Below are 25,282 nucleotides of genomic sequence, written 5' to 3' on the forward strand. Positions count from 1 at the left end.
GTGCACCAGTGCTGGGAGAGAGCTCTCCCAGCGCTCCTGGTACTCCATCTCCACGAGGGGATTAGCTTAGAGTGCTGGGAGCATGGCTCCCAGCGCTGGGGCACTGTTTACACTGGCGTTTTACAGTGCTGTAACTTGCTGTGCTGGGGGGGGGGGTGTGTGTTTTCACACCCCTGAGCGAGAAAGTTGCAGCGCTGTAAAGTGCCAATGTAGCCATAGCCACATATCTATTCAGGGGACACCATCATAGGGCCTAATCACATCAGCCACGCTATCAGAGGCTTGTTCACCTGCACATCTACCAATGTGATATGTCATCATGTGCCAGCAATGCCCCTCTGCCATGTACATTGGTCAAACTGGACAGTCTCTACGTAAAAGAATAAATGGACACAAATCAGAATTATAGTCAAGTCAAGAATTATAACATTCAAAAACCAGTCAGAGAGCACTTCAGTCTCTTTGGTCACTCGATTACAGACCTAAAAGTGGCAATTCTTCAACAAAAACACTTCAAAAACAGACTCCAACGAGAGACTGCTGAATTGGAATTAATTTGCAAACTGGATACAATTAACTTAGGCCTGAATAAAGACTGGGAGTGGATGGGTCATTACACAAAGTAAAACTATTTCCCCATGTTTATTCTCCCCCCCTCCCCACTGTTCCTCAGACATTCTTGTCAACTGCTTGAAATGACCCACCTTGATTATCACTACAAAAGGTTCTCCCTCCCTCCTCCCCTGCTGGTAATAGCTCACTTTACCTGATCACTCTGGTTACAGTGTGTATGGTAACACCCATTGTTTCATGTTCTCTGTGTACATAAATCTCCCCACTGTATTTTCCACTGCATGCATCCGATGAAGTGAGCTGTAGCTCACGAAAGCTTATGCTCAAATAAATTTGTCAGTCTCTAAGGTGCCACAAGTACTCCTGTGTTCGCAAAAAGAAAAGACTAACATGGCTGCTACTCTGAAACCTGCCATAGCCTCAGACTCACATAAAAAGATGTCTATCAGTTACAGGTGGTTGACACTTAGGGCTAGTCGACACTGGCAACGCTAAAGCGCTGCCGTGACAGCGCTTTAACGTGGCTTGTGTGGTCGCGGCAGAGCGTTGGGAGAGAGTTCTCCCAGTGCTCTAAAAAACCACCTTCACAAAGGACGTAGGTACCAGTGCTGGTGCACTGTCTACACTGGTGCTTTACAGCGCTGAAACTTGCACTCAGGCGCGTGTTTTTTTCACACCACTGAGCGAGAAAGTTGCGGCGCCGTAAATTGCCAGGGTAGACAGGTCCTTAAATTCTACCTCTCTTCCTCCTATCCCCACCAGTTGTAACAACTAGAGCCTTTTTTTTTTTTTTTTTTTTTTTTTAAAAGCTGAGGTTCTGGAAAACAAGTTACCAGTAGTTTGAGAGAGATGGCAGTATGTTGTAACAGTCAGGGATTTGGAGCAATCAAATTTTTGAATTGCTCCGCTCCAGCACTGGCACCAACAGTGACTGCTCCAGCTCCACTCCGACTCCGTGCTCCGACTCAAATTAATTTTTAACTAAATAAAAAAGTGCATACTGTAATTTTGAAAAAAAATTTTTATTCAGACTTTTAAAACAATTTAAATGTCATCAACAATGATACAAACTAGAGTCATTCATAATTCATTATTCATTCTGTAAAAAATTATTGCAGCAATCAAGTAGTCTTTCATTGCCTGCTGCAAATCATTTAAAATTAACTTTAAAGCCAAAAAGTCACTCTACACTACTTTGAGTTGTTGGCATGCTCGAAGCAATTCTACAGGCAGCCTGAATGTGGTGTGGGTAGCTGTGAATGGCCTCAAAAACAGACTTAACTTTTAGCCTACCAATAGACTCCATCGCCTCACAATCTTCCCGAAAGTTTCTCTCAAATTAATGCTTCATTACAATTACGAATCACAGAAACTCGCCAGCGTCTGTCTTGTTTATCCAATTCCTTTTCGAGGGAGTCATCTTCTGAAGAATTGGTGCTTGAATTATCTCCATTTCTCTGTGATGGTTGAAGACGTCTCAGGGATGAACGCTCGAACAAGTTCAGAGTGGAGGCGGAAGTTTGAGAACAGCCTGCTATTTCTGAAGGATGTGAACTTTCTGAAACCGCAAATTCAATTGTTGATGACTACTTTTGTTGTGTTTCATTTTCTTCACCCTTTTCGCTGAGTTCAAACGTAGCAACAGATTTTGTTTTTCGAGTCGTCGTGCAATATCAAGGAGCTCTTCCTTTGCCTTTGGTATTTCCCTTGAGGTAAGAAGAATCCGATACCATGGGTCAACAAACTCCAGCAAGGAAATTAATATTGTCAAAAAGCTTCTCTTCGCGTTTCTGCATGGAGGTTAGAATTCCTTCTGCAATACGTCCACCATTTTTTTGCAAGAATTTTGACAGTTTTCGCCATTCCTTCATTAAAACTCCTGGGGTTACATCTACAGCTTGAAGATTCACGGTTGTTTGGTTTGGCTTTGCCAGGAAGTCTTGCAGGTTCTTCACTTCGTCCCATTCAGCTTTTGTTAACTTGAGTTCTCTTGTTCCAGCAGCAGCCACTTGTTCACAGTAAGATTGAAAAATGAGAAGCCGATTAGTCATCGCAAATGTTGAACCCCAGCGAGTCACAGTATCCAGTGATTGAGTTACCCCATGTAGATCAAGCAGAACACTTCGAATACTTGGGGTTCATAGTTTGACAATGACTTGTCGAATTTTTGCCAGAAATTTTTGTATGTTCTTTGTTCAGTCCATCCCAGATTGCCAGCTGAAGCGTGTGAATACCACACCTGCTCAGTTGGACTTTTGAGTTGTTGTGAAGCCATGTTGGAAGTATGATGCTCGGGTCATTAACCCATTGCACAGCAGCATCCATGTTGAGTTCAAATTCATCCATTCCTTTAGTTCCTTCATCAGGCAAAATAGCTTCAGTTCTGTCCACATCCCTGTTCTTAGAGGTAGAAATGGTTTCATTGTCCTTGTTGAAATTTTTGACGGCACATGTCATGTTTGCTGCCTTGTCAACACAGATGCTCAGCACTTGCATTTCACTGATCCCAAATTTTTCTAAAATAGCTTTTACTTGACTTTTCATGTACAAAGAATTGAGACGCCCTTCAGTGTTGTTTATGTCCAAGGTTTTTACCACAGCTTTATCTTTTCCTTCGTAGTACTGAGCATTGATTGCAGGAAATTTCCGTTTCCACGGGTTGCCACATTCATTTTCAGGTAGCACAATTTTTGCTCCAAAGCTTTCTTGAGCTCTTCGCGACCAGACTCAGCTGTGCTGACATCTAAATGATGAACCGCGTCGTGCCCTGTCGAAACGCCAAGCTTCCGACCCATTTCACCTGCAGTTTTTTAGAATCCTTTGTTCTTTAGCCTGAAAGTAGTGAGTGGTGTTGAACTCAAGCAAACCATTTCCATCAGCCCTTCACGGAAAGTATTGGCATCCATGGTGCCTGTAACCTTTGAGGACTTCAAATACGAGTCAAGTTTTGTTTGCTCAATTTTGGGTTTCTTTTCAGATGAAGCTCGGCAAAAAAAATCTTTTCTCCAGGAGTTTTCAAAGAGCCAGATGAATGTCGTTTAGCCACATCAGCTTTCTTCTTTGCCTTATCTTCCTGGTCCTTTTTTGTAATCAGAGCCGCATAGTTTTCAGGATGGTTACGTTTTACATGCTGCCAGAGGTTGAAACTTTTCACGGCACTTGCTTCACTTGTCTTGAAGCTATATGGTTTGAGCTTGCCATTCACTTCCTTTTCCACCTTGCACATTGCCAATTTCTTCTTTGCTTTTCCCAAAAGACCAAATTTGGGCTTTTCAAATTCAAAAGTAAAGACTTCGTTGAGATCCTTTTCCGTAAATCGTCTATCAATCATGGGGGGCAGATTTGATTTGACTTTTTTTTGTTGAAGCCATGGCCAAATCTTCTTGTGCTGCTACTGCATCCAAATGTTTCTTGTTATGATCTCCGAAAAGCAATGAACAAAAGCATTGTTATTTTTTTTTTTTTAAAAAATGTACCTGCTTGTGATATCTTCGAATTTATTTTGGATTTTCTGGACAAAAATGGTCGCATTTTCTTTTTACACAAAATTATTATTGAAGTATATTTAATATTTTAACATGTTTCTTGCAGTTTTAATGAAGTAAGAAGAATTTTTAATATACATTTTTATTTATAAATTACAAATTAGTTTTTCTTATGAAATTTTGCAGTAAAATATTTGAAATATTTTCAAAGTTTTTAATTAATATCTCAAAAACACTTTAATATAGATATATCAATGAAATTTGGTATGTGCCATAGCGTTAGTACAAGCTATTGCTGTTCTACAACATTAATTGTTGGGTAGTAACGAGGCTACACGTTACAAGGTTGAAAATAAACTTTAACAGGAAAGCGGATTCAAATTGCAAAGCACAGTCCTCCTAGTAAAGAGAGCAAATTTTCGGAAATGTTTTTTTTCCCTTCATCAGGCTGGAAACATTATACAAGATGATAGAACCTGTTATTTGCTCTATCATCTTGTATAATGTTTCCAGCCTGATGAAGGGAAAAAAAACATTTCCGAAAATTTGCTCTCTTTACTAAGAGGACTGTGCTTGCAATTTGAATCCGCTTTCTTGTTAAAGTTTATTTCCAGCGTTCTGTCATACATCATCATTCAAATAAAAATTATTTAAAGTACAGGCATCATGAACTGGGGGGACTGGACCAATTTTATTTAATATTTTTTAAATCTTTGACTATTTAACAGATACGACCCTGAAATATGATTTAATGCTAAAACATGCATTAAAATGGTACTCTTAATTTATTTTGTATAATTAACCGTTTCCAAAACACTGTTTAAAAATTTTAATCTGCTTAGATGCTTAGAATGATACAATTTTACTTATTACTTATTTTTCAACTTTGGAACCATAAATTTTAAATGTAATAAATTAATAATTTTTGGTTATTTATTATGGAACATATTACCGCTTGTAGCCGGGGCAGTCGACAACCAGCCTTTCTTGAAATATGAAATAAAAATGACCCAGCTGCCAGTTCGGGACGCCTATGGTTTAAATAATTTTGGATAATGTAATATGGTAGCACGTACTAACGCTAAGACACAGACACACACATAATTTCATTACTTTATATTATAGCGTTTTTGACATATTAATCAGAAATTGACTTTTCATCATCTCCTTGAGGGGACTGTAGCTCCCTTAGGAAGAATTTTAGGATGTGTTCACAGAAACGTTTTTTTTCTTAAAATGACCTAACGATTCACCCCCAAAGTTGTGTTGGACATTTTCCAGTCACTCTGGATATATCACAAAAATCACTCCTAATTTAGGCAAAAATGTTTACTGTATATTTATGCGCTTGCTGCACTCGACTTTTCAGTAAATTTAAAATTATAAACAACGCTACCAAAAGACCGTTGAACAGATGACATATAGAATAAGTCCGCCAGAGTGATACGGGAGCATGTACAAATGTACCGGTAACGGGAGCCTAAGTGGTTAATATCTCTTGCGATATCTTAATATATCAATAAACCATTATTTTTTTTAAATGTTGCATCTTGCGTCACACTTTTCCATAATTGCAGCACTCAGCGCGTTTTGTTGATCAACCCTTACAAAAGAAGTATCAACACATACTTATCTAATTAATCTACGCAAGTACGTACTCGCCTAACCTTTGCACGAGGGTGGGAGCAGTCTGCAGTGTTGCCGGATGTCGGATGATTATCTGATTCTTTAATAAAACATATCTCCAAAAAACTTTGTAATTTTGTATCTGTACATTAAATCTTGATTTTGGCCAAAGTGAGAATAACTGTGACATATTACGTAAAGTAGATGTTAATGTCAGTTGTTATACCATCAAACTTTTTGGCACCTTTAGGACTTTCTTGCTAAATATCATTCATTTTGGATTGAAAATGGAAAAAAAAAAAAAAAAAAAAAACTGGAGCAGTCAAGATTTTCTGTGCTCCAGCTCCGGGCAAAAACCCGCAGCTCCGCACTCCACTCCAAAGCCCTGGTAAGAGTGTACCAACTTAATCCAAGCCTTTCCACAAAGAACTGTCAGAGCTTACTCTTTGCTCAAATATTTCTTTATTTGAAGTCCTGAAAACTAATTGCCAGACATCTGGCCGAGTTCAGTATCCTGACAAAAGAAGAAAGGAGATCAGCACAATATGTATCCTGGACTTCAGAAAAGCAGACTTTGACTCCCTCAGGGAAATGATGGGCAGAATCTGCTGGGAGGCTAATATGAAGGGGAAAGGAGTCCAGGAGAGCTGGCTGTATTTTAAAGGAGTCTTATTGGGGGCTCAGGAAGAAACCATCCCGATGTGCAGAAAGAATAGCAAATATGGCAGGCGACCAACTTGGCTTAACAGAGAAATCTTCAGTGAGCTTAAACACAAAAAGGAAGCTTACCAGAAGTGGAAACTTGGACACATGACTAGGGAGGAGTATAATAAATTTGCTCGAGCATGAAGGGGTGCAATCAGGAAGGCCAAAGCGCAGTTGGAGTTGCAGCTTGCAAGAGATGTGAAGAGTAACAAGAAGGGTTTCTACAGGAATGTTAGCAGCAAGAAGGTGGCCAGAGAAAGTGTGGGACCCTTACTGAATGGGGGAGGCAACCTAGTGACTGATCTGAAAAACTGAAGTACTCTATGCTTTTTTTTTGCCGTGGTGTTCACAGACAAAGTCAGTTCCCAGACTGCTGCACTGGGCAGCACAATATGGGGAGGGGGTGAGCAGCCTTCAGTGGTGAAAGAACAGGTTAAGGACTATTTAGAAAAGCTGGACATGCACAAGTCCATGGGGCCAGATGCAATGCATCCAAGGGTGCTGAGGGAGTTGGCTGATGTGATTGGAGAACCGTTCGCCATTATCTTTGAAAACTCATGGCGATCGAAAGAGGTCCCGGACAATTGGAAAAAGGCAAATACAGTGCCCATCTTCAAAAAAAAGGGAAGAAGGAGAATCCAGGGAACTACAGACTGGTCAGCCTTACCTGAGTCTTCAGAAAAATCATGGAGCGGGTCCTCAGAAATCCATTCTGAAGCACTTGGAGGAGAGGAAGGTGATCAGGAACAGTCAAAATGGATTTACCAAGGGCAAGTCATGCCTGACCAACCTGATTGCTTTCTATGATGTGATAACTGGCTCTGTGGATATGGGGAAAGCAGTGGAGGTGATATACCTTGACTTTAGCAAAGCTTTTGATACAGTCTCCCACAGTATTCTTGGCAGCAAGTTAGACGTGTGGATTAGATGAATGGACTATGAGGTGGATAGACAGCTGGCTCGATAGTCTGGCTCAACGGGTAGTGATCAACGGCTTAATGTCTAGATGGCAGTCAGTATCAAGTGGAGTGCCTCGGGTCAGTCCTGGGGCTGATTTTTGTTCAACATCTTCATTAATGATCTGGATGATGGGATGGATTGCACCCTCAGCAAGTTTGCAGTTAACACTAAAATGGGGAGAGAGGTAGATATGCTGGAGGGTAGGGATAGGGTCCAGAGTGACCTAGACAAATTGGAGGATTGGGCCAAAAGAAATCTGATGAGATTCAACAAGGACAAGTACAGAGTCCTGCACTTCGGATGGAAGAATCCCATGCACTGCTACAGGCTGGGGACTGACTGGCTAACCGACAGCTCTGCAGAAAAGGACAAGGGGATTACAGATGACAGAACAAGAAGCAATGATCTCAAGTTGCAGTGGGAGAGGTCTAGGTTGGATATTAGGAATAACTTTCACTAGGAGGGGGTGAAGCACTGGAATGGGTTACCTAGGGAGGTGGTGGAATCTCCATCCTTAGAAGTTTTTAAGGCCCGGCTTGACAAAGCCCTGGCTGGGGTTGGTCCTGCTTTGAGCATGGGGTTGGACTGGATGACCTCCTGAGGTCTCTTCCAACCCTAATCTTCTATGACTCTATGATCTCAGGAGGCCATAAAGAGGCGGTTTGTGTGTGTATGTAAGGGGAGTCAGAACGAGACGTCGTTAGTGGAATACATGCTGGAAATCTGTGAGACACATTCCCTTCCTCCTTTTCTGGAAGTAAAAGACTGCTTGAAGGTCCCTGGATGACTTACTTCTGTATCAGAATTACAAAGGTACACAGATGGGACTGAGGGCTTATCTACACAGTCCTGCAGTCTGGACTAGGGGGGTGTGAGTTGTTTGCAATAAGCACTGAAGTGTTGCACTGTAACTGCCCTTTGTAGACTCTGCTAGCATGAACTAAAAAGTTATCTAGTTTTCATTAATGTAGTCCCATTTCAAACAAGACTACATTAATGTGAAAACTAGATAACTTTTTAGTTTGTGCTAGCAGGGGCTATACAGGCAGTTACAGCACAATACTTTAGTGTGTGCAGCAGTTGACATCCTCGTAATCTGCACTGTGGGGGTCAGATAGACAAGCCCTAATAGTTCATGAGAATGTGGACATGCAGTATTTATTTGTGACAGGATTTCTGTATGGGAAAAGTGGAGATTGTTTTAGCCTGTGTGAACATCTGACTCCTACACTCAGCTCTTATCCTGATGTTCTCAGGGTGCAAACTATGGAAAAGTGGGGAAATAGCCTTGGGGAAGCTGGCAGTGCTGGATAGTTATTGGGCAGTTGGGAAGTTCATGACTGGTGAAAATATGTTGAAAATGTGTCTAGCAGTATGTGCAGGGGTGTTTGAAGAAGGTGACAAATATGCCTGCAGTAACTGAAGGATATGAATAATTGGGCCTCTCAAACTGTGCAGGAGCTATTGTTTGAGCCAATCTGTGCCTGCCCTATCAAGCTTAACAGAGAAGGCTAGTACTCTCTGATAATGAAGCCCTTAATGGGTAGTTGTCTGGTTCCTAGGTTTCCACATGATATCAATATATTAAAAACTCAACATTTCAGACATGGACAGAATAAAAAACTCTTCCCACTGCAGTGTGTTGATATTAATGGTGTGTGTATCCTCTCAGTAATCTTTTGTGAAACCACTGCTTTCCTGGCTCATGAAACTGGATCCTGACTGTGCAGACCCTGGTAGATGATAGTTCAGCAACAGACTGAGCAAATGCAGTGTCGTTGTGGAGTGTGTATTTAGACAACTTAAAGCAAGCTGAAGTAGCCTGCTGATGTGGTGATATTGCAGTGAGCAATATGGGTATCATATCTTCCTCTTGTATTCTACACAACATTTGTGAAAGCAAGGGTTAGATATCTGAGAGAGGCAGTGTTGTATAGTAGATGGATCATTGGACTGGGACTCAGGACACTTGGTTTTTGTTCTGTCTCAGCTACTGGCCTGCTGGGAGTCACGTTATCCGTCTGTGTCTGTTTTCCCCATCTGTAAAATGGGGAGAATAATGCTTACCTGCTTTGTGAAGTCTACTTTCATCAGATCTACTGATGAATATCACTCTCTTGGGGGGAGGGATAGCTCACTGGTTTGAGCATTGGCCTGCTAAACCCAGGGTTGTGAGTTCAATCCTTGAGGGGGCCATTTAGGGATCAGGGCAAAAGTTGGGGATTGGTCCTGCTTTGAGCAGGGGGTTGGACTAGATGACCTCCTGAGGTCCCTTCCAACCCTGATATTCTATGATTCTATAAGAGCAAGGTATTAAGAGACACATGTTCTGTGAAGTGTTTGATCCCTTCAGTCCAGTAAGTAGCTGGATAGTAAAACAGTGCTACCAGAAGCTGACTGTTGTGAATGCAGTCCACATCAGGTATGCTTTGATCTTATATTGTGCATGTGCAAGGTTCTAAGGACTCAGAATTGTATAGACCTAATAATTGCTTATTAACTTTTCCACATTTCATCTCTGTGCTTTCTCCCATGTCTCCTCTTATGCACGGAAGGAGCTTCCTACAAAAATCCATGAAGCCACTACATTATCCCCCTTTAGATCTTGCTCTCAAACTCACCTCTGTCACAGTGCCTACAAAGCAAATTACAATGGCTAAGCACTGAATGTTCTGTGACTGCTGCTACTTACACCAATCATAATAGTTTTGCTGGTGCTTTGTGCTCTCTGCATCTATTCCTGTCTGTCATTTCTTGTCTTGTACAAAGATCGTAAGCTGTCTGGGTAGGTCTTCACTGAAGGAGAGTGGTGGGTGGGGGTGTGTGTGTTCATAGATTCATAGATATTAAGGTCAGAAGGGACCATTATGATCATCTAGTCTGACGTCCTGCACAACAGAGGCCACAGAATCTCACCCACCCACTCCTGTGATAAACCTCTCATCTATGTCTGAGCTATTGAAGTCCTCGAATCATGGTTTAAAGACTTCAAGGAGCAGAGAATCCTCCAGCAAGCGACCCGGGCCCCATGCATCAGAGGAAGTTCTTACCTCTGGTTAACTACCCCGAGTTTATAGATTCAAAGGCCAGAAGGGCCTATCTGCTAGACCATCTAGTTTGATCTAGAGCATATATTTTAGAAAAACTTCAATCTTGATTTTAAAGTTGCCCTTGCTGGAAAATCTACCACAATCTTTAGTAAATTCCAGTGGCTAATTATACTCACTTCAAAACGTACACCCCAGTTCTAGCCTGAATTTGTCTACCTTCAACTTCCAGCCATTGGATTTTGTGACACACTCTTCAACCTAGCAGACAAAAGGTATCTTTGTTAAACTAAACAAATTGAGCTCCTTGAATCTGTCACTATAAGGCATGTTTTCTAATGCTTTAATCCTTGTCTGGGCTCTTTTCTGAACACTTTTCGATTTATCAACATCCGTCTTGAAAGGATTGAAAACCAACTATCTCAGGTTAAAATAGCAGTGAAGACATAGCAACTTGTTTTTTAGCTTAGGTTAGCTGCTCAAGTTAGAGCCAGAGGTTGAACTCAAGCTGTTAAGCAGAATCTCTGTATTTTCACTGCTATTTTAGCCCAAGTTAACAGAGTTAAAACTTTTTTTTTTTTACACTTTGGTATAGACATATACTTTGAGATATCGCACACTGTTTTGTTTATGTGCACAAATGGGGCCCTGACGCCTGTAGGTGCTATTGCAGTGCAAATAATTATAACACTTTAAGTTACAAACGCATCGTTCCTCTGCAATAAATAACTAGTGCAAAACCCTCCACATAAAGAATATGGTTCTGGACTTAGGAAACAAATGATATTGGATTCCAGTTTCTTACTCTGCTCACTGGCAGTGGTGGAGTGCAATGAGAATTCACTAGGCTAAGCAGATAATGATAGTACAGACCAATAAGAGCATTTTGTAGAGGACTTAGTACATGTCAAAAATGTACAGCCCTATGGATGGGCTAACAGTGCAGATTGCTTTTGACTCTGCATGTTCGCCCTCATAGTTATATTGGAACTTTCTATTGCAGCTGCATTTCTGTATTATAATGGATATTCTCTATCTTAGATTCTGTGTCCTATTGCCTAAATATGTTTTATGTCCTCCCCCCCCCGGGTTGATTGTCCTTAGACTTCAAAAATTTTCAGTCTCTTTCATGCGTCTCTGAAAGTAGAATAACTCACCTTCTTGTTTGAGATTGGTCAGGCGCTTTGCTCCTTCTGTGTGACTGTAGTGGTATGGCAATACTTCTGGTTGAAGCCTTGTTACAGAAGTGGTCTTTGAAATGAGTCATAGGGCGAGGCTTGTTTATGGTGTAAGCATTATTATAATTATTTGTATTACAGTAGTGCTTAGGTACTGCAATCCTGGATCAGGACCCTGTTGTGCTAAGCACTGTACAAACACACAACAAAAAACTGCCCTTAAATCAAAGACTACAAAGTCACGTGGGAGATTAGACGATACCAAGGAATGCAACAAAAGTCACAATTTGTGTATTTCTGAATTCTTGTGCCTTTATTACAAGGCATTCTAACCTGGAAATTGAAATAGTAAGGACATAGATTTCAGTCCATGTGGTTAGGGTGGGCAACGGCAGAGTTTCTCATTACATTTTTGGAAAGATTTTCCTCTCCCCAACAAAAGTGAAATCTGTGTATGTGCTCATGCAAGTATATCTTGTGAAAGTCTTGCAGACTATAGAATACACAGAACAATATTTTGTAACCAGGTTACCATACGGTGGACAATGAATTTTCTGTGCCTTCTTTTGGTTAAAAATGTTACTGGCTTGGGGGGGAGGGAAGATAGTGGGGGAGTTCATTTTTTTTTCACTTTGCCCTGCCATAAATTGTGTATTATATAACTACTGTAAATACAAAATTATGTGAATACCCAGTCTGTACAAAAAACATGTTCATATTATCATTACCCTGTACTACCTTTCTCTTCTCCCATCACTATCTGTTTTACACCCATCTTGTGTCATGTCTTAAAGTAGGACTAAGTTCACTGGAGCAGGAAGTTTTAGTTAAATAACCAATTCTTAACAGTACCTAACCCTCTGGGTGCCTGACATTTTTGCAGGTCTCTTGATGCTTGTGAAATGCAAGTAATAAGGCTGTTTTAGATGTAGTTTGTCTGTATCTGCTTTGTTTGCTGTATTTCTGTATTGAGAAAAAGATGTGGAGAAAGGAACAGTTAAAGACATGGAAAGCCCTGCCCCAGCTTGCAGTTTTAGCTAGTCTGCTTTGCTTGTTGATAGTTTGAATATAAATACATACTCCTAGCACTTCTGCAGTGAGCACATATTGAGGACAGTGCTTCAGTTAAGAGTGCAGTGATTATAGCTTTTCTACTGTAATCTACCCATGCTAGTATCTAGATAACTGTTTGAAACACCCATAGCTACAACTGCCACTCTACCACAAAGCAGGAAGGCCTTTTTGTCTGTTTTAGGTACTTCCAAGGTCCCAATTACCATAGTATTTGAATACCTCACAGTCTTCAATGTATTGATCCCCACAACACTACTAAAGTAGGGAGTTTACTGTTTTTCCCATTTTATAGCTGCTAAACTGAAGGGCAGAGAGACTTTGCCCCAGGCCACAGAGGAATGTCATTGATGGAGCAGGGAATAGCCAACTCCCAGGCTAATGCTACTGGATCATCCTTCCTCTCTTCTACTAGGGAAACTTTAATGTGCCCTAAAGATGTCTCCCTCCAATTGCTAATGAAAATGCAGTGGGCTCAGTTTTGTCTGGTATATACAGAGTAACAAACAGTAGAAGATGGTACCTCTGTATCCTGGGACAAAGAAAATGTGATGATATATTAATGTACTATTTGAGAAATAGTGTATGATCACGTGTTATAAATATAAAGGGAAGGGTAACCACCTTTCTATATACAGTGCTATAAAATCCCTCCTGGCCAGAGGCAACATCCTGTTACCCTGTAAAGGGTTAAGAAGTTCAGCTAACCTGGCTGGCACCTGACCCAAAGGACCAATAAGGGGACAAGATACTTTCAAATCTTGGGGGAAAGAAGGCTTTTGTTTTGTGCTCTTAGTTTACATGGTTGATCTCTCTTGGGACTGAGAGAGGCCAGACAGAAATCCATCTTCTCCAACCCATCCTAATCCAAGTTTCCAATATTGCAACCAGTATAGGTAAGACAGGCAAGGCGATTAGTTTCTTTTGTTTTATGTGAATTTTCCCTGTGTTAAGAGGGAGGTTTATTTCTGTTTTCTGTAACTTTAAGGTTTTGCCCAGAGGGGGATCCTCTGTGTTTTGAATCTGAATACCCTGTAAAGTATTTTCCATCGTGATTTTACAGATATGATTTTTACATTTTTTTTTTTTTAAATATCCTTCTTTTAAAAACCTGACTGATTTTTCCATTGTTCCAAGATCCAGGGGTTTGGGTCTTTGATGATTTTGTAACAAATTGGTTAGGATATTATTCTCCAGCCTCCCCAGGAAAGGGGGTGTGTAGGGCTTGGGGGGGAAAATATTTTGGGGGGAGACGTGTCCAAGTGGTCTCTCTCCCTGTTTATTTAAAACGCTTGGTGGTGGCAGCATACTGTTCAAGGAGAAGGCAAAGTTTGTACCTTGGGGAATTTTTGAACGTAAACTGGTAAGAATAAGCTTAGGGGGTCTTTCATGCGGGTCCCCACATCTGTACCCTAGAGTTCAGAGTGGGGGAAGGAACCCGGACATCACGTAATTAAAGTCTCTTGTAATGCATACACACAAGGGACTGAGTGAAGATTATGTGTGCAGCCTTAATTTGACATTTTTTGATATTGCTTAACTATGCAATCTTAAAGTTCTCAAAGTCCATCTTTTACATGGAATTTTGTAAATTTATTGTATATTATACTTGTGGATGTTATTTAGAACTGTCCTTAACAATGGTACTTTTTTCAAAGGGGAAAAGGCAAAGTACCACAAAGGAAAAAAGGAACCAGAAAATTGAATAAACAAGTATTGCCACACTATAAAAACTTCACAGAAATTCTTTCTTTGAGAAGGGTGACCTAACTTAATCTAGTTTCCACTAGTCATGAGTAAGGCTGTGAGTCTGTCATGGAAGTCACAGATTCTGTGACTTTCCATGACCACTGTGACTTCTGCAGTGTTTGGTGTGGCTGGCCCAGGGGCCACCCGAGTAGCTTGGACAGCCCCTGGACCAGTGGCACCAGCCACTGCTGGGACAGTCTTGGCCCACCTTCTCCCCCCCCCCCCCCCAGCAGCAGCAGGAGTTTGGGTGCATGTGGGAGGGGGGGGGGCTCAGGGCTCGGGGTTGAGGCATGGCAGGGAGTGAGGGCTATGGGCAGCACTTACCTTGGGGGACTCCCTGGAAGTGGTGACATGTCCCTCCCTCAGCTCCTAGCTCCGGCCAGTGGGAGCTGTGGAGCTGGCGCTTGAGGCGGGGGCAGTGCACAGAGATAAGAGCTGAGGGAGGAACATGTCACAGCTTCTGGGGAACTGTGTAGAGCCGAGTTGGGAGCCTGCCAGCCAGCCCCCCATCCCCCCAGCACCAGCATCCCCCTCTACTGGCACTGCCCCCTAGGCCTCCCCCTCCCCAAGATTTAGTCAGGGGTATATAGTACAAGTCATGGACAGGTCACAGGCTGTGAACTTTTGTTTACTGCTCATGACTTTTTACTAAAAATAACCGTGACTAAAACATAGCCTTAATCATGAGTAATATGCCAACTGTTATCAGAGGTGGTTAATTTGATCCCTTCAGACCATATTGCAGTCTCTCCCTTTTGGGGTGTCTTAAGCCATGTCCTCACAGGGGAGAGGGAGGTATATATATTTTTAATGCAGTAGCTAATGCATGTCAATCCTAGTGTAGTCAAGACAAATTTTGTAGCTTTCACATGTATTAAAAATTCAACTTGTCTGCATTAGAATACACAGTAGCTAACATGTTAACTGTGATAAAATGTCTTTTTCCTAGTGAAGATGAAGCTTTTGATACCAACGCTTCTCCCTCTAGACTGGCTAATATGTCCCTTCTAAAATCTTTTCTCCACATTTGCCAGTGTTGCCCTTCTCTAAGTCATGTCAGTGACTTCTTATTGCCTTACATATCAAACTGTAACTGCTGGGAGGGAACTGCATTTTTTTGTTTTGCAGAGAATTTTGGAACTTCAAAGTTGCTTTGAAATTTCCTGCAAAAAGAAGTCCCAAAATAATGTTGCAGGTTGATCTGAAATGTTTCATTTTGATGAGATTGAAACATTTTGTTTCAATTTTGACTTTCTTTCATTATGTAATATAAAATTAAAAAATTGGAATGAAGTCCTTTTGGAATGGAAAATCAAAACATTTCATTCTGAAAAGGAAAAAATTGAACGTTTCAACCTTGAAATGTTTTTCCAATTTTTCTTGTTACATGAATTTTCATCAAAAGTGACAACGCTTCTGCAAAATGTTTTGCTTTCTGTGAATTGTCATTGTCTGATGGAAAAAATATTCTGTTGGAAAATTTCCGAATGACAGTGTTGCTTTCCCCTTTTTAGGTTTTTTAGCCTGATCCCTGTAGGCAAGGATTCTCAGGAACCAAAGAGTACTTGAAGTGTGCTCTATCCTCCATCCCACTGCAGACCTTGTAAGAGGAGAAGGAGGGGAACAGGAATCCACAGAATTAGAATGAGTTTTTTTGTTTTGTGTTGAGTCTGCTTTTTATTTTATAATTCAGCTTCTTTCTGCTTGATCCTGCTTAATCTATGTACTTTTCAGGCCACTGCTATAGAAGTTACAGTGCTGAATTTTTACAGTGTCCTAGGAATAGTTAATATGAAGACCATATTTTTTGCTCCAAAGAACTTTAGAATCTGAAAAGACGCTGACAGGTAATGATGAGGGAAGGGATGCATCAAAAAAGCAAAGTGAGAGAACTGATAGTGTGGTGAAGTTTGGCATATTTCTTGTTATTTTCACAATTTCTGTAACTTGTTATTTATATAGTCTGCCAGTTTTGCTGGCTACTTTGAGGGAAGACTGGAGCATTTAGGCCTCTCTCCATTAGAAAGAAGAGAGCTTTTGAGGGGATTTGGAGGAGTGGGTTGAGGTAGCACATATTGAGTCAGGAGAGGGGATTTTATCACATGCTGTAGCATGCAGATAATGAGAGAGAGAGACTTGAAGGAAAAGTTAATTGTACAGCAGTTGACATTGCTGTCAGGCTAAATAGGAGGATGTGGTTTGAGAGAGAGGTTACTTTTTATCCAACAATTCACATTGATTTCAGTGGGATTTGTTGGTTCCAGGGATTTCTGGACCTCAATCTACTGTTTAGATACCTAAATATAGTTTTAGGTACCTAACTTTAAGCTTCTAATTTTGAAAAATTTGGCCTCCATATAAACATAATTTTTGAAAGCTTTGCTGAACTTAAATGGGCAGTACTTTTTACTTTTAAACAAAATGCTTGGTGAAACAATATTTTTCTTTCAATTCTTCATGGCATTTTTCCTGTCAATTGGGCTAACTCATAAGAATCTGGCTGATGTAACTCTGATACTGACCAATTCATGTTGAACATTTTAAGAATAAAAGTTACTATTTTTATTTATTCATTCTCTCTCACAATTAGGCTTATCTGTTCCAACGGACAAGGTGGCAGGGGCTAATACTGGCAACTTTAATTGAAAAGTTGTCTTTGTATTAGGTACCTGGCTACTAATGCCTGTGGTGTTAGGGTTAAAATGGGTGTCCTGCTTGTGGTGGTGTCTATATTGAACCAGTGAACATCTTGATATATCCTCCAGGTACTGGAAGCTATAATTGCAGAAGGGGCAGTGGAATAAAGAAAGTCCATCATGTGTTAAGACTTCATTTGTTTTGTTGGCTAAATAGTGTAGGCATGTACTGAGAGGCCACCCATTGGAGCATGAATGACAGGGATTGAATTTGTGGGAGCAGTGGCAGTTTGCAGTACTCTCCCAAGCACTGCCCACAAAATAAATGATGTCCACATGAGATGTCACACACAGATTGTGCAGATCTGCAAAATATGATCATGCCTGTCCTGTGAGCCCCTTGGGATCAATTATCTATAGTGGTGTCCAACTATACCCATAGGCTCTGCTAGGCTTCCCCTCAGTGAGACCCTATTCCTGGCTAGTCGTCTTAAGCTTGACTCTCCCATACTTGGGGGTTGAGGGAAGGAGTAGGGCTCAGATGCTTTGCTGGGCTTCTTGGGTTTGGCTCTTACTTGTAGATAGTTGATAAGAAAAGTTACAGAAATCTGGTAAAAATCGATGGCTGGCAGGGCTAAGGAGAACAAGAAACTTTGTAAGTATATCAGGAACAAAGGAAATCCTAACAATAGTCTAGGTCCGTTAGTAGATGGAGACAGTAAAATTGTCAATGATGCAGAAAAGGCAGAAGTATTGAAATATTAAAGGATTAGAAAGCATGCCTTATAGCTGTGGTTTATAAACTTTCCAGACTACTGTACCCCTTTCAGGAGTGTGAAGCATAAGACCTATCCCCATTGCCCAGGTCTGAAGCGTGTAACATAGGGTATATCTATCTACACTGGCACTTTGTCAGCAAAACTTTTGTCAACCCCCCCCCCCCCCCCCCCCCCCCCAGAACACACAAGTTTTACCAACAAAAAGCACCAGTGTGAACAGGCGCTTTGTCATCAGGAAAGTGCTCTTGCCGACAAAGCCTCTGTCACTCGGGGGGGGGTGTGTGTGTGTGTGTGTGTGTGTGAGAGAGAGGTTTTTTTTTTTCCTCTTGTTGGCAGGAGAGTTCTCTCCTGCTGACAAACAGCAGCTGCACTGTGCAGCTTTTAGCGGCATGGCTGTAGCAGCACAGCCGTGTTGCTAAAAGCTGTGTAGTATAGCCAGAGCCTCAGTTTCAAGGGGCCCCCTATGACGTGCAGCCCAGGCAGTTGCCCTTCTTGCCACCCCCTAATGTTGGCCCTGCACTTGTGACCCCCACCTCCCCAAACTAGTCCTGCAACCTCCAGGTTGAAAAACACTGATCTAGATGAGCTGACATACCCCCAGCAATACATGTACACCTGGTTGAGAACCATTGCCTTTTCATGATTGACTCTTTGAGTCTGTCTGTTTAGTTTAACAAAGAGGAGATAAGGGGTGACTTGATTAGTCTGCAAGAACCTACATGGGGAAAAGATATTCCAGCAACTGGTTTTACACCTTTCTTTGCTAGACTGAAAGTTTAAGCCTTATTTCCAGTCTGAATTTGTCTAGCTTCAAAATAATGAGGGTAATTAACCATTGGAACAATTTACCAAGGGTCATGGTGGATTCTCCATCACTGACAATTTTTAAATCCAGATTGGGTGTCTTTGTAAAAGATACATGCTCTAGGGAGTATTTTTGGGAAGTTCTATGTCCTGTGCTATATAGTAGGTAAGATGAGATGATCAATGGTCCCTTTTGGCCTTAGAATTTTAGATACTGTGCAAATGTTGGGAAATACTAAGTGCAATTTGTTGTTCCTAGTCTTAAAAAGACTAGAAAACATACCATATAGTGAGAGACTCAATCTATTTAGCTTAACAAAGAGAAGCTTAATGGATGACTTGATCAGTCTGTAAATACCTACATGTGGAACAGAAATTTGGTGATAGAGGGCTCTTAATCAAACAAAGATATAACAAGATCCAATGGTTGGAAGTGGAAACTAGACAAATTCAGACTAAAAATAAGGTACAATTAAAAAAAGGGGGGGGGGATCCCTCATATCCTTTGGAACAAGCTACCCAGGCTTGTGATGGGTTCAGTGGATTCTTCATCCCTGGAAATCTTTAAACCAAGATTGCCCATTTTTACAATGGGCAACTCTACACTACAAGATTAAGTAAACTTAAGTTATATCGATGTACAGCCACTGCAGTAATTAAATCCATTTTTCATGTCCACGCTAGGTTCATTCTCTTGGTGATGTGTCGCCTCACCAGGAGCATTTCCACCAATTTTAACTGACAGGCTGGAGCCCTGCCGCCCGGGGCTGGCACTGCGTTGATCTAAATACACCAACCTAAGTGCTATGCCTCTTGCGGAGGTGGAGTTAAATCTGAATAGTTGGCGACTTACATTGGTGGGAGCAACATTGTAGTGTAGATGCTTATAGAGTTACGTCGACATAAGCTGCCTGACATCAGCCTAACTTACTTTTAGCCTGGTGTATGCTACAGAAATGCTTGCTAGTTCAACCACAGCTATTGGACTTGAAGCGGGAATTAATTAATGAAAGACTTGTGGCCTGTGTCATGTTGGAGGTCTGTCTAAATGATTACTGTGGTCCTTATTTCTTCAAAATCTATGAATAGATCAGAAAAGCAACTTTGGTATCTTAGTGGGAGTTATCTTTTTGAGGAGATGTGACTATGATTGTTAGACCATGTGGCCATATAACTCAACAGGGATGATGTGTGTTTACAGAATGGTAATGCGTTCTCTTTCGTTTATAAAATAGGTGAAAGAACCCTGAATTTCAACTGCTCAGCAGTCTTCTGTCAGTTGACTAATAAAACTGTTGCTTCTCAAAAACCAAAACCAAGGTGCTGTTGCTCTAAGTGCCATTTCTAAAGTGATGATAACAATGGTAATAAAATTGAAGCTTTCATACAAAGCCAGGTCAAGCAAATAAATTTCAAACTATGAGTTGGTTGTTAGTTGCTTGGTAAAGTGCTTATTATCCCCCCTCTCCTGGTGTGTTGGTGTTTAAATAATGTTGCTTGAAAAGTTTCCTGGAAACTTGGAATTACTCCATAATTTTCATAAGAATAGTATACCTACTGTGTGTCATTTGGAAGTAAGCAACATGTAAATGGCTGCATTCTTGAATGTTCGCTCATTGTTCATGTTTGTTTTATGGATACACATCACAACTTTTTCTTTTTTTTTTCTTTTTCTTTCTATAGGTCCTGCTGGGGACTTGCATCTGGCCTCAATGTGAAATTAAGGTAGAAAAACACATCTTCATATGTGTTTGCTAGTAGGATTTAGTTTATTCACTGGTCATGCCTGAAGAGTGATGTTCGTCTCTAGATGGCTAACTGCCAGGAAATATAAATGATTGTCCTAGAAGTCAAGCCTCTCTCCTGTTTACTGGAGTGAAAATCACCTCCAGATATCGACGGAATATCAACTACAGAAAATGCTTCACGTTATAAGGATGCCAACCACCTAGATTCATGCGCCCTATCTGTACAATTGTTGTGGATGGTTTGCCATCTGAAAGCTCCTCAAGCTCTTATCCAGGCCCTGTATCTGTTTCTGAAATGTCTCTGCTTCATGCTTTGGGCCCAGTGCAGACCTGGCTGGGACAAGAGCTAGAGAAGTGTGGCATTGATGCCATGATATATACTCGGTATGTCCTCAGTCTTCTGCTGCATGATAGCTATGACTACGACCTGCAGGAACAGGTATTTACATATTTTAGATGTTGTCCAGTGAAAATGGATGATTGTATCTCTTATGTATTGTGTATTATACATTGGATACAGTTCAGATGTTTTAAATGTCTCATTATTGAAAAACCATGACAGGATCCGATTTGATTAGATGAAAAATCAGGTTTGATGTAGCTAGCTTACTATAACAGCAGATGTATTACATTAAAGCATTTTATCACTTTCTGACTTCTATTACATTATGAAATAGACCTTTGTAATCAACACTGGTATTTCATGAAGTATAAAAATAGAGCTTTGACATACGTCCATAGGATGCACTAATTTGGTGTAGAGATTTCTATAAATTGAGAGAGCCATGCCAACACAGATCAAATTGGGCTGGATCATAGTAATTTGTAACACCTTTTCCTGATGGATGTAGTCTTGTACTCAAGAATGTATGCTGGGACCAGGGATAAGTAGGGTCTAGCTTTTTGTGTTTATAGATCTGCAGTTAACTTGAAACAAAAAGCTGAGGTATGAACTGCATTTATTTTAATGGGATGTCGGCTGTGTAGCCTAATAAAGAATATACAAAAAACTTGCTGTGAAACAGTTGCTACATTTATGACTCAAATCCAAAAAAGCAAGGAAATGAAAAGTTAAGCTGCCTAACACTATGTGTAACTTCTGTTCCTCGACCCACAGGCGCAAACCTTACTATCAGCTGTGGAACATCAGACCATGCACTGCAACCTTAATTTTGCCCTCAACCTTTCCTTTTCCACCCCCCATTATTTAACTACTCCTTCCTAACAATACTAGGTGTAATAATGTGTTGGTAGTGGGGGTTAGGGGAAGGGAGAAGAGAGGTGGCTTGGTAAAGGGAGTGATTAGAAGGCTGGCATCCACAAGGCAGGGATAAGGTTGTGGTGATGGTAAGGGATGTGCTTCTGGGTGGAAAAGTATGAAGTATTATCAGATGGCTTAACTTGTCATATCCATGGGGATGGTTTTGAATTTAGTAGATACAGAGTGTGTGGTAGAAAGTCTAACAATCACAATGAAAGATTTTTATGTATTTCCCACTGGTGGGGTTTTTTGTTTGTATTTTCTAAGCTTAAGCAGGTGCTGGGATTTAGACTTGTGGAGGTGGTCTAAAGATTTTATGCACAAGGAGCTGCTGCCTCTGCACATAAGGTCTTGTGTCTTTACATTAAAACCTTTTCTGTTATGCACAGTAAACTTGCATATCTGTTGGTGCATAAACTCTTGCTTTATGAATGATAGCAACCAAAAATGACCTGAAATTCAGTTAATACTCTTCCCCTCAAAAACCCTGTGTATTGAACCAGTTCTGCTCAAGATACATTGTCTGAACGTCAAGGGAATATCTCGGCCAGAATCCAATTTCTAACAAACAAAAGCTGCACAGAAAATTCAAAGGGCCTAAAATTTAACACTCTAAAATCTCACAGGAGACAGCCACCTACTGTTAGAGGACAATACAGATTTATGCCCTATTTTAAGCCCACTTTGAAACACAAGCCTAACTATAGAGTTGCTACCAGGCGCCTCCATAATGATGATTAGGTGTCAAAATTATTCATTATTTATCAGAGCTTGCAAAAAGCAGGATAATCATAATCTGAAGATCTGTACAACTTACTGTGAATGACCTTTCATTTTGGTGCCTCAACTAACTACAGCTTGGGTTGTGAGCAGAGCTTGGAAGAATGCTGCACTTTTTAAATCTTCCACCTCTGCCACCCAATCTAACGCTAGGATCTAGTGAACCACAGGGGAGGAATAGAGCACAGGAGCCATCTGAATGCTCTCAAGTTACCTGGAGTGTCTCACAAATGGATGCCAACGTCAGGGCCAACTGTTACAAATCAGGGCACAAACCCAAACTGGTTATGTGCTATACTTGGATTTCACCAATCAAGTATCAAGTCGGAACTCCTTTAGCACTATAACAGCCTTAACAAGGAGTTGCAGACAGTCCCCTTGGGAACTCTGGTCTATCTTGCCACCCAGGTAAACCTGCCTTTGTGATAGATGGTTCCTTACACCAAAAATTACAATATTCAGGTTACTCCCAGTCTCAAAGGACCAGTCACTTACACCAGATGAATTGTACCTTGTTTTTGGTGAGAGAGCTAATGCTTGTAACCAGTTGTCATGGGGTCCACTCACTGGTAGTGGCACTTCCTCCTGACCATCCTGGGGATTAGCTTTGCCAGGTGCTGTGCCCCCCTCTGGTGGTGCCTTTTCTGTCGTCCTCTTACCTTGCAGACCCCTCTGACTCCAGGAACTGCAGTCTCCCCTTCGTGAATTGGTCCTCCAGCCAGGTCACTATCTGTGTTTCCCCCTTTCAGCTATCAAAGCCCCTCTTGTCAAATGGACTCAGGCAGCGTTCCTGCTCACTGGCTCCGCAGTGCCACTTTGTCAGCAGCTGGTAGGGGAACCAGAGCCCACCCTCTACTCCAGATCCTGACTCAGGGGCCCTCTCATGAGCAGGCAAGGTTTGACCTACCCCACACCTCACTTCTTTTCCCCTTAACCTTTTCCTACCTTCCTGGCTCTCCCTCTTCTCTGGGTTTCGTAGCCCAAACTCCCCCTCCCAGGTTACTTGCCTCTAGCCCCAAACACATCTCCCTTCTCCCACAAAGTGAGACTTCTGCTCTCAGCTCCTGGGCTTTATACAGGCCCCACTGTTCCTGCCCAGCTGAGCCTGCTTCCAGTCAATCCCTGCTCCCTGGCTTCTGCCGCAGGTGCAGCCTGGCAGTTAATTGGGCCTAATTTACCCTCTCAGGGTCAGTGTGGGGAGTACAATCCATCACCCTAATCCTATATTAACCTAAGTAAAGATTTATTAACTAGAAAAAAAGTTATTTATGAGGTAAACATACATACACAAATGAGTTACAGTCTTCAGTTTCAAAAAGTTAATAGAAGCTGCTGTAATGTGCAAGCTCTATATGTCTTTAGGTGTAATCCAAGATAAGCAGTATGGGGATCTCTTGCTTACGCTTAGAAATAGTGCCTACTCCAAATTCCAAGAAGCGTAGTGATCCAGTTCTTTCTGGTTAAGGATTTTATTCACTTCCCCCAGAGTTTAAAGTGTGATTGGATGAGGATTTGTTCAAGTCCCAGTCAACAAAGTCTTTGCCCACTGATTTTTCCACAACGGTTTGTCTGGTGCATACAGGCCTTTTATTGGGCAGGAGATGGCACCTTTTGTGGTAAACTAGTATTTTACACTTGGTAATGCTTTTCTCCTGAGTGTATGGGGGTTACCAGTTTCATAGCAAACACTTTTATACAGTTACAAAGCAAACACTTAAATATTACCATATAACATGGGCTACAGATATTGTACGTGAGATTAATGCAGGCAGCATCCTACAAGCATTTTGTGATGTCTAAACATGTTCTTATAAACTTAACATCTATTTTAACCATGCTAACACACAGGTGAGCCAGCTAGTTTTCAGCTATGCATTTGTCAGTGTTCAGGGAGGCCTAGGGCATTGTCATGAGCTGGCATCTGGTCTGCCAGCATCACAAACCCCACCAAAGACAGGGTAGCCAAAATCCACCTTGCCCAGCACACCTACTATTTAACATCTGTATAATCTACTTTTGGGTGTGTTTCAAATGGACAAAGCTTGAAAGAGTACAATTCCCCCTTCCAGTTTGATTCCCAACTTGTAAGGAACCTTTGTGTTGCTTCTGCCCTCTATCGCACACAACCTTTTCTTAAATTGGATAAGCTTCTGTTTTCCTTCAGTAATTGTGCACATTCCACTGCAGGTTTTGTGTGCCTGTTACTCCTGGGGGAATTCTGTGCCAAAAAATTAAAAATATTGTGTGCACAATTTTAAAATTCTGTGTATTTTATTTGTCCTAATAGCACAATATAATCAGACCAGTTTCAATTATTTTTGGTCATTTATTTCAAAATACTGGTCAGCAAGTATGTCTGTAACAGTACAGACAACACAAAAGATTCAGGAAATGTTTTTTGACAAATATGAATCTATTTGAATTACGCATATTAATGAATTACTAGGTGGGGAGGGATTGTTAAAGAGCTTTCCCCGTGCAGACCCTGGCTGACCCATAGCCTCTCCCGTTCAGTCAGGCACATTTGCCCCATCCCCATGTGTTCATGCACCCCCATGTGTCCTTGCACCCCCTGTCCATGTGTCCTTTCACCCCCACTCACACTCCCTTCCCCCTGTGTAGCTCTGCACCCTTCCCCCATCACCATGTAGTCCTGCACCTCCCTCCCCACTGTGGCCCTGTGCCTCCACTCCCATTCAGTGCCTGCCCCAGTCTGTCTTCTCCCACTAGCTCTTATGAGCTACTGTCTGACCTTCCCAGCACCCCACGCTCTCTGTCTCCACATAGCCCCTGTCTCCTGACCTGGCCTGCTGCGAAGAAGGCAGACTGTCTCTTCCCTTGCGGGCAGGGAGCTGCTGCTTTGCTCTATCACCACAGTAC

The 25,282-nt window shown here is 41.5% G+C and overlaps 1 protein-coding gene across 4 annotated transcripts in view; it reads left to right on the top strand.

The window, feature by feature from the left end:
- Positions 1-25,282, top strand: part of KIAA0232 (KIAA0232 ortholog) — a 107,293-nt gene that overhangs the window by 11,610 nt on the left and 70,401 nt on the right. For 2 of the 4 annotated variants that reach the window (XM_037898113.2, XM_037898114.2), the window contains exon 2: positions 20,297-20,800. The exons of 1 other annotated variant lie outside the window; for it this stretch is intronic. In XM_037898113.2, the coding sequence (XP_037754041.1) occupies positions 20,570-20,800 (231 nt within the window). In that variant the 5' untranslated portion in view covers positions 20,297-20,569. The remainder of the gene's footprint in view (positions 1-20,296; positions 20,801-25,282) is intronic. One more of the 4 variants, XM_037898116.2, reaches the window with a different exon arrangement.

The sequence above is a fragment of the Chelonia mydas genome, chromosome 4 (assembly GCF_015237465.2).
Source record: "Chelonia mydas isolate rCheMyd1 chromosome 4, rCheMyd1.pri.v2, whole genome shotgun sequence".
Classification (NCBI taxonomy): Eukaryota; Metazoa; Chordata; order Testudines; family Cheloniidae; genus Chelonia; species Chelonia mydas.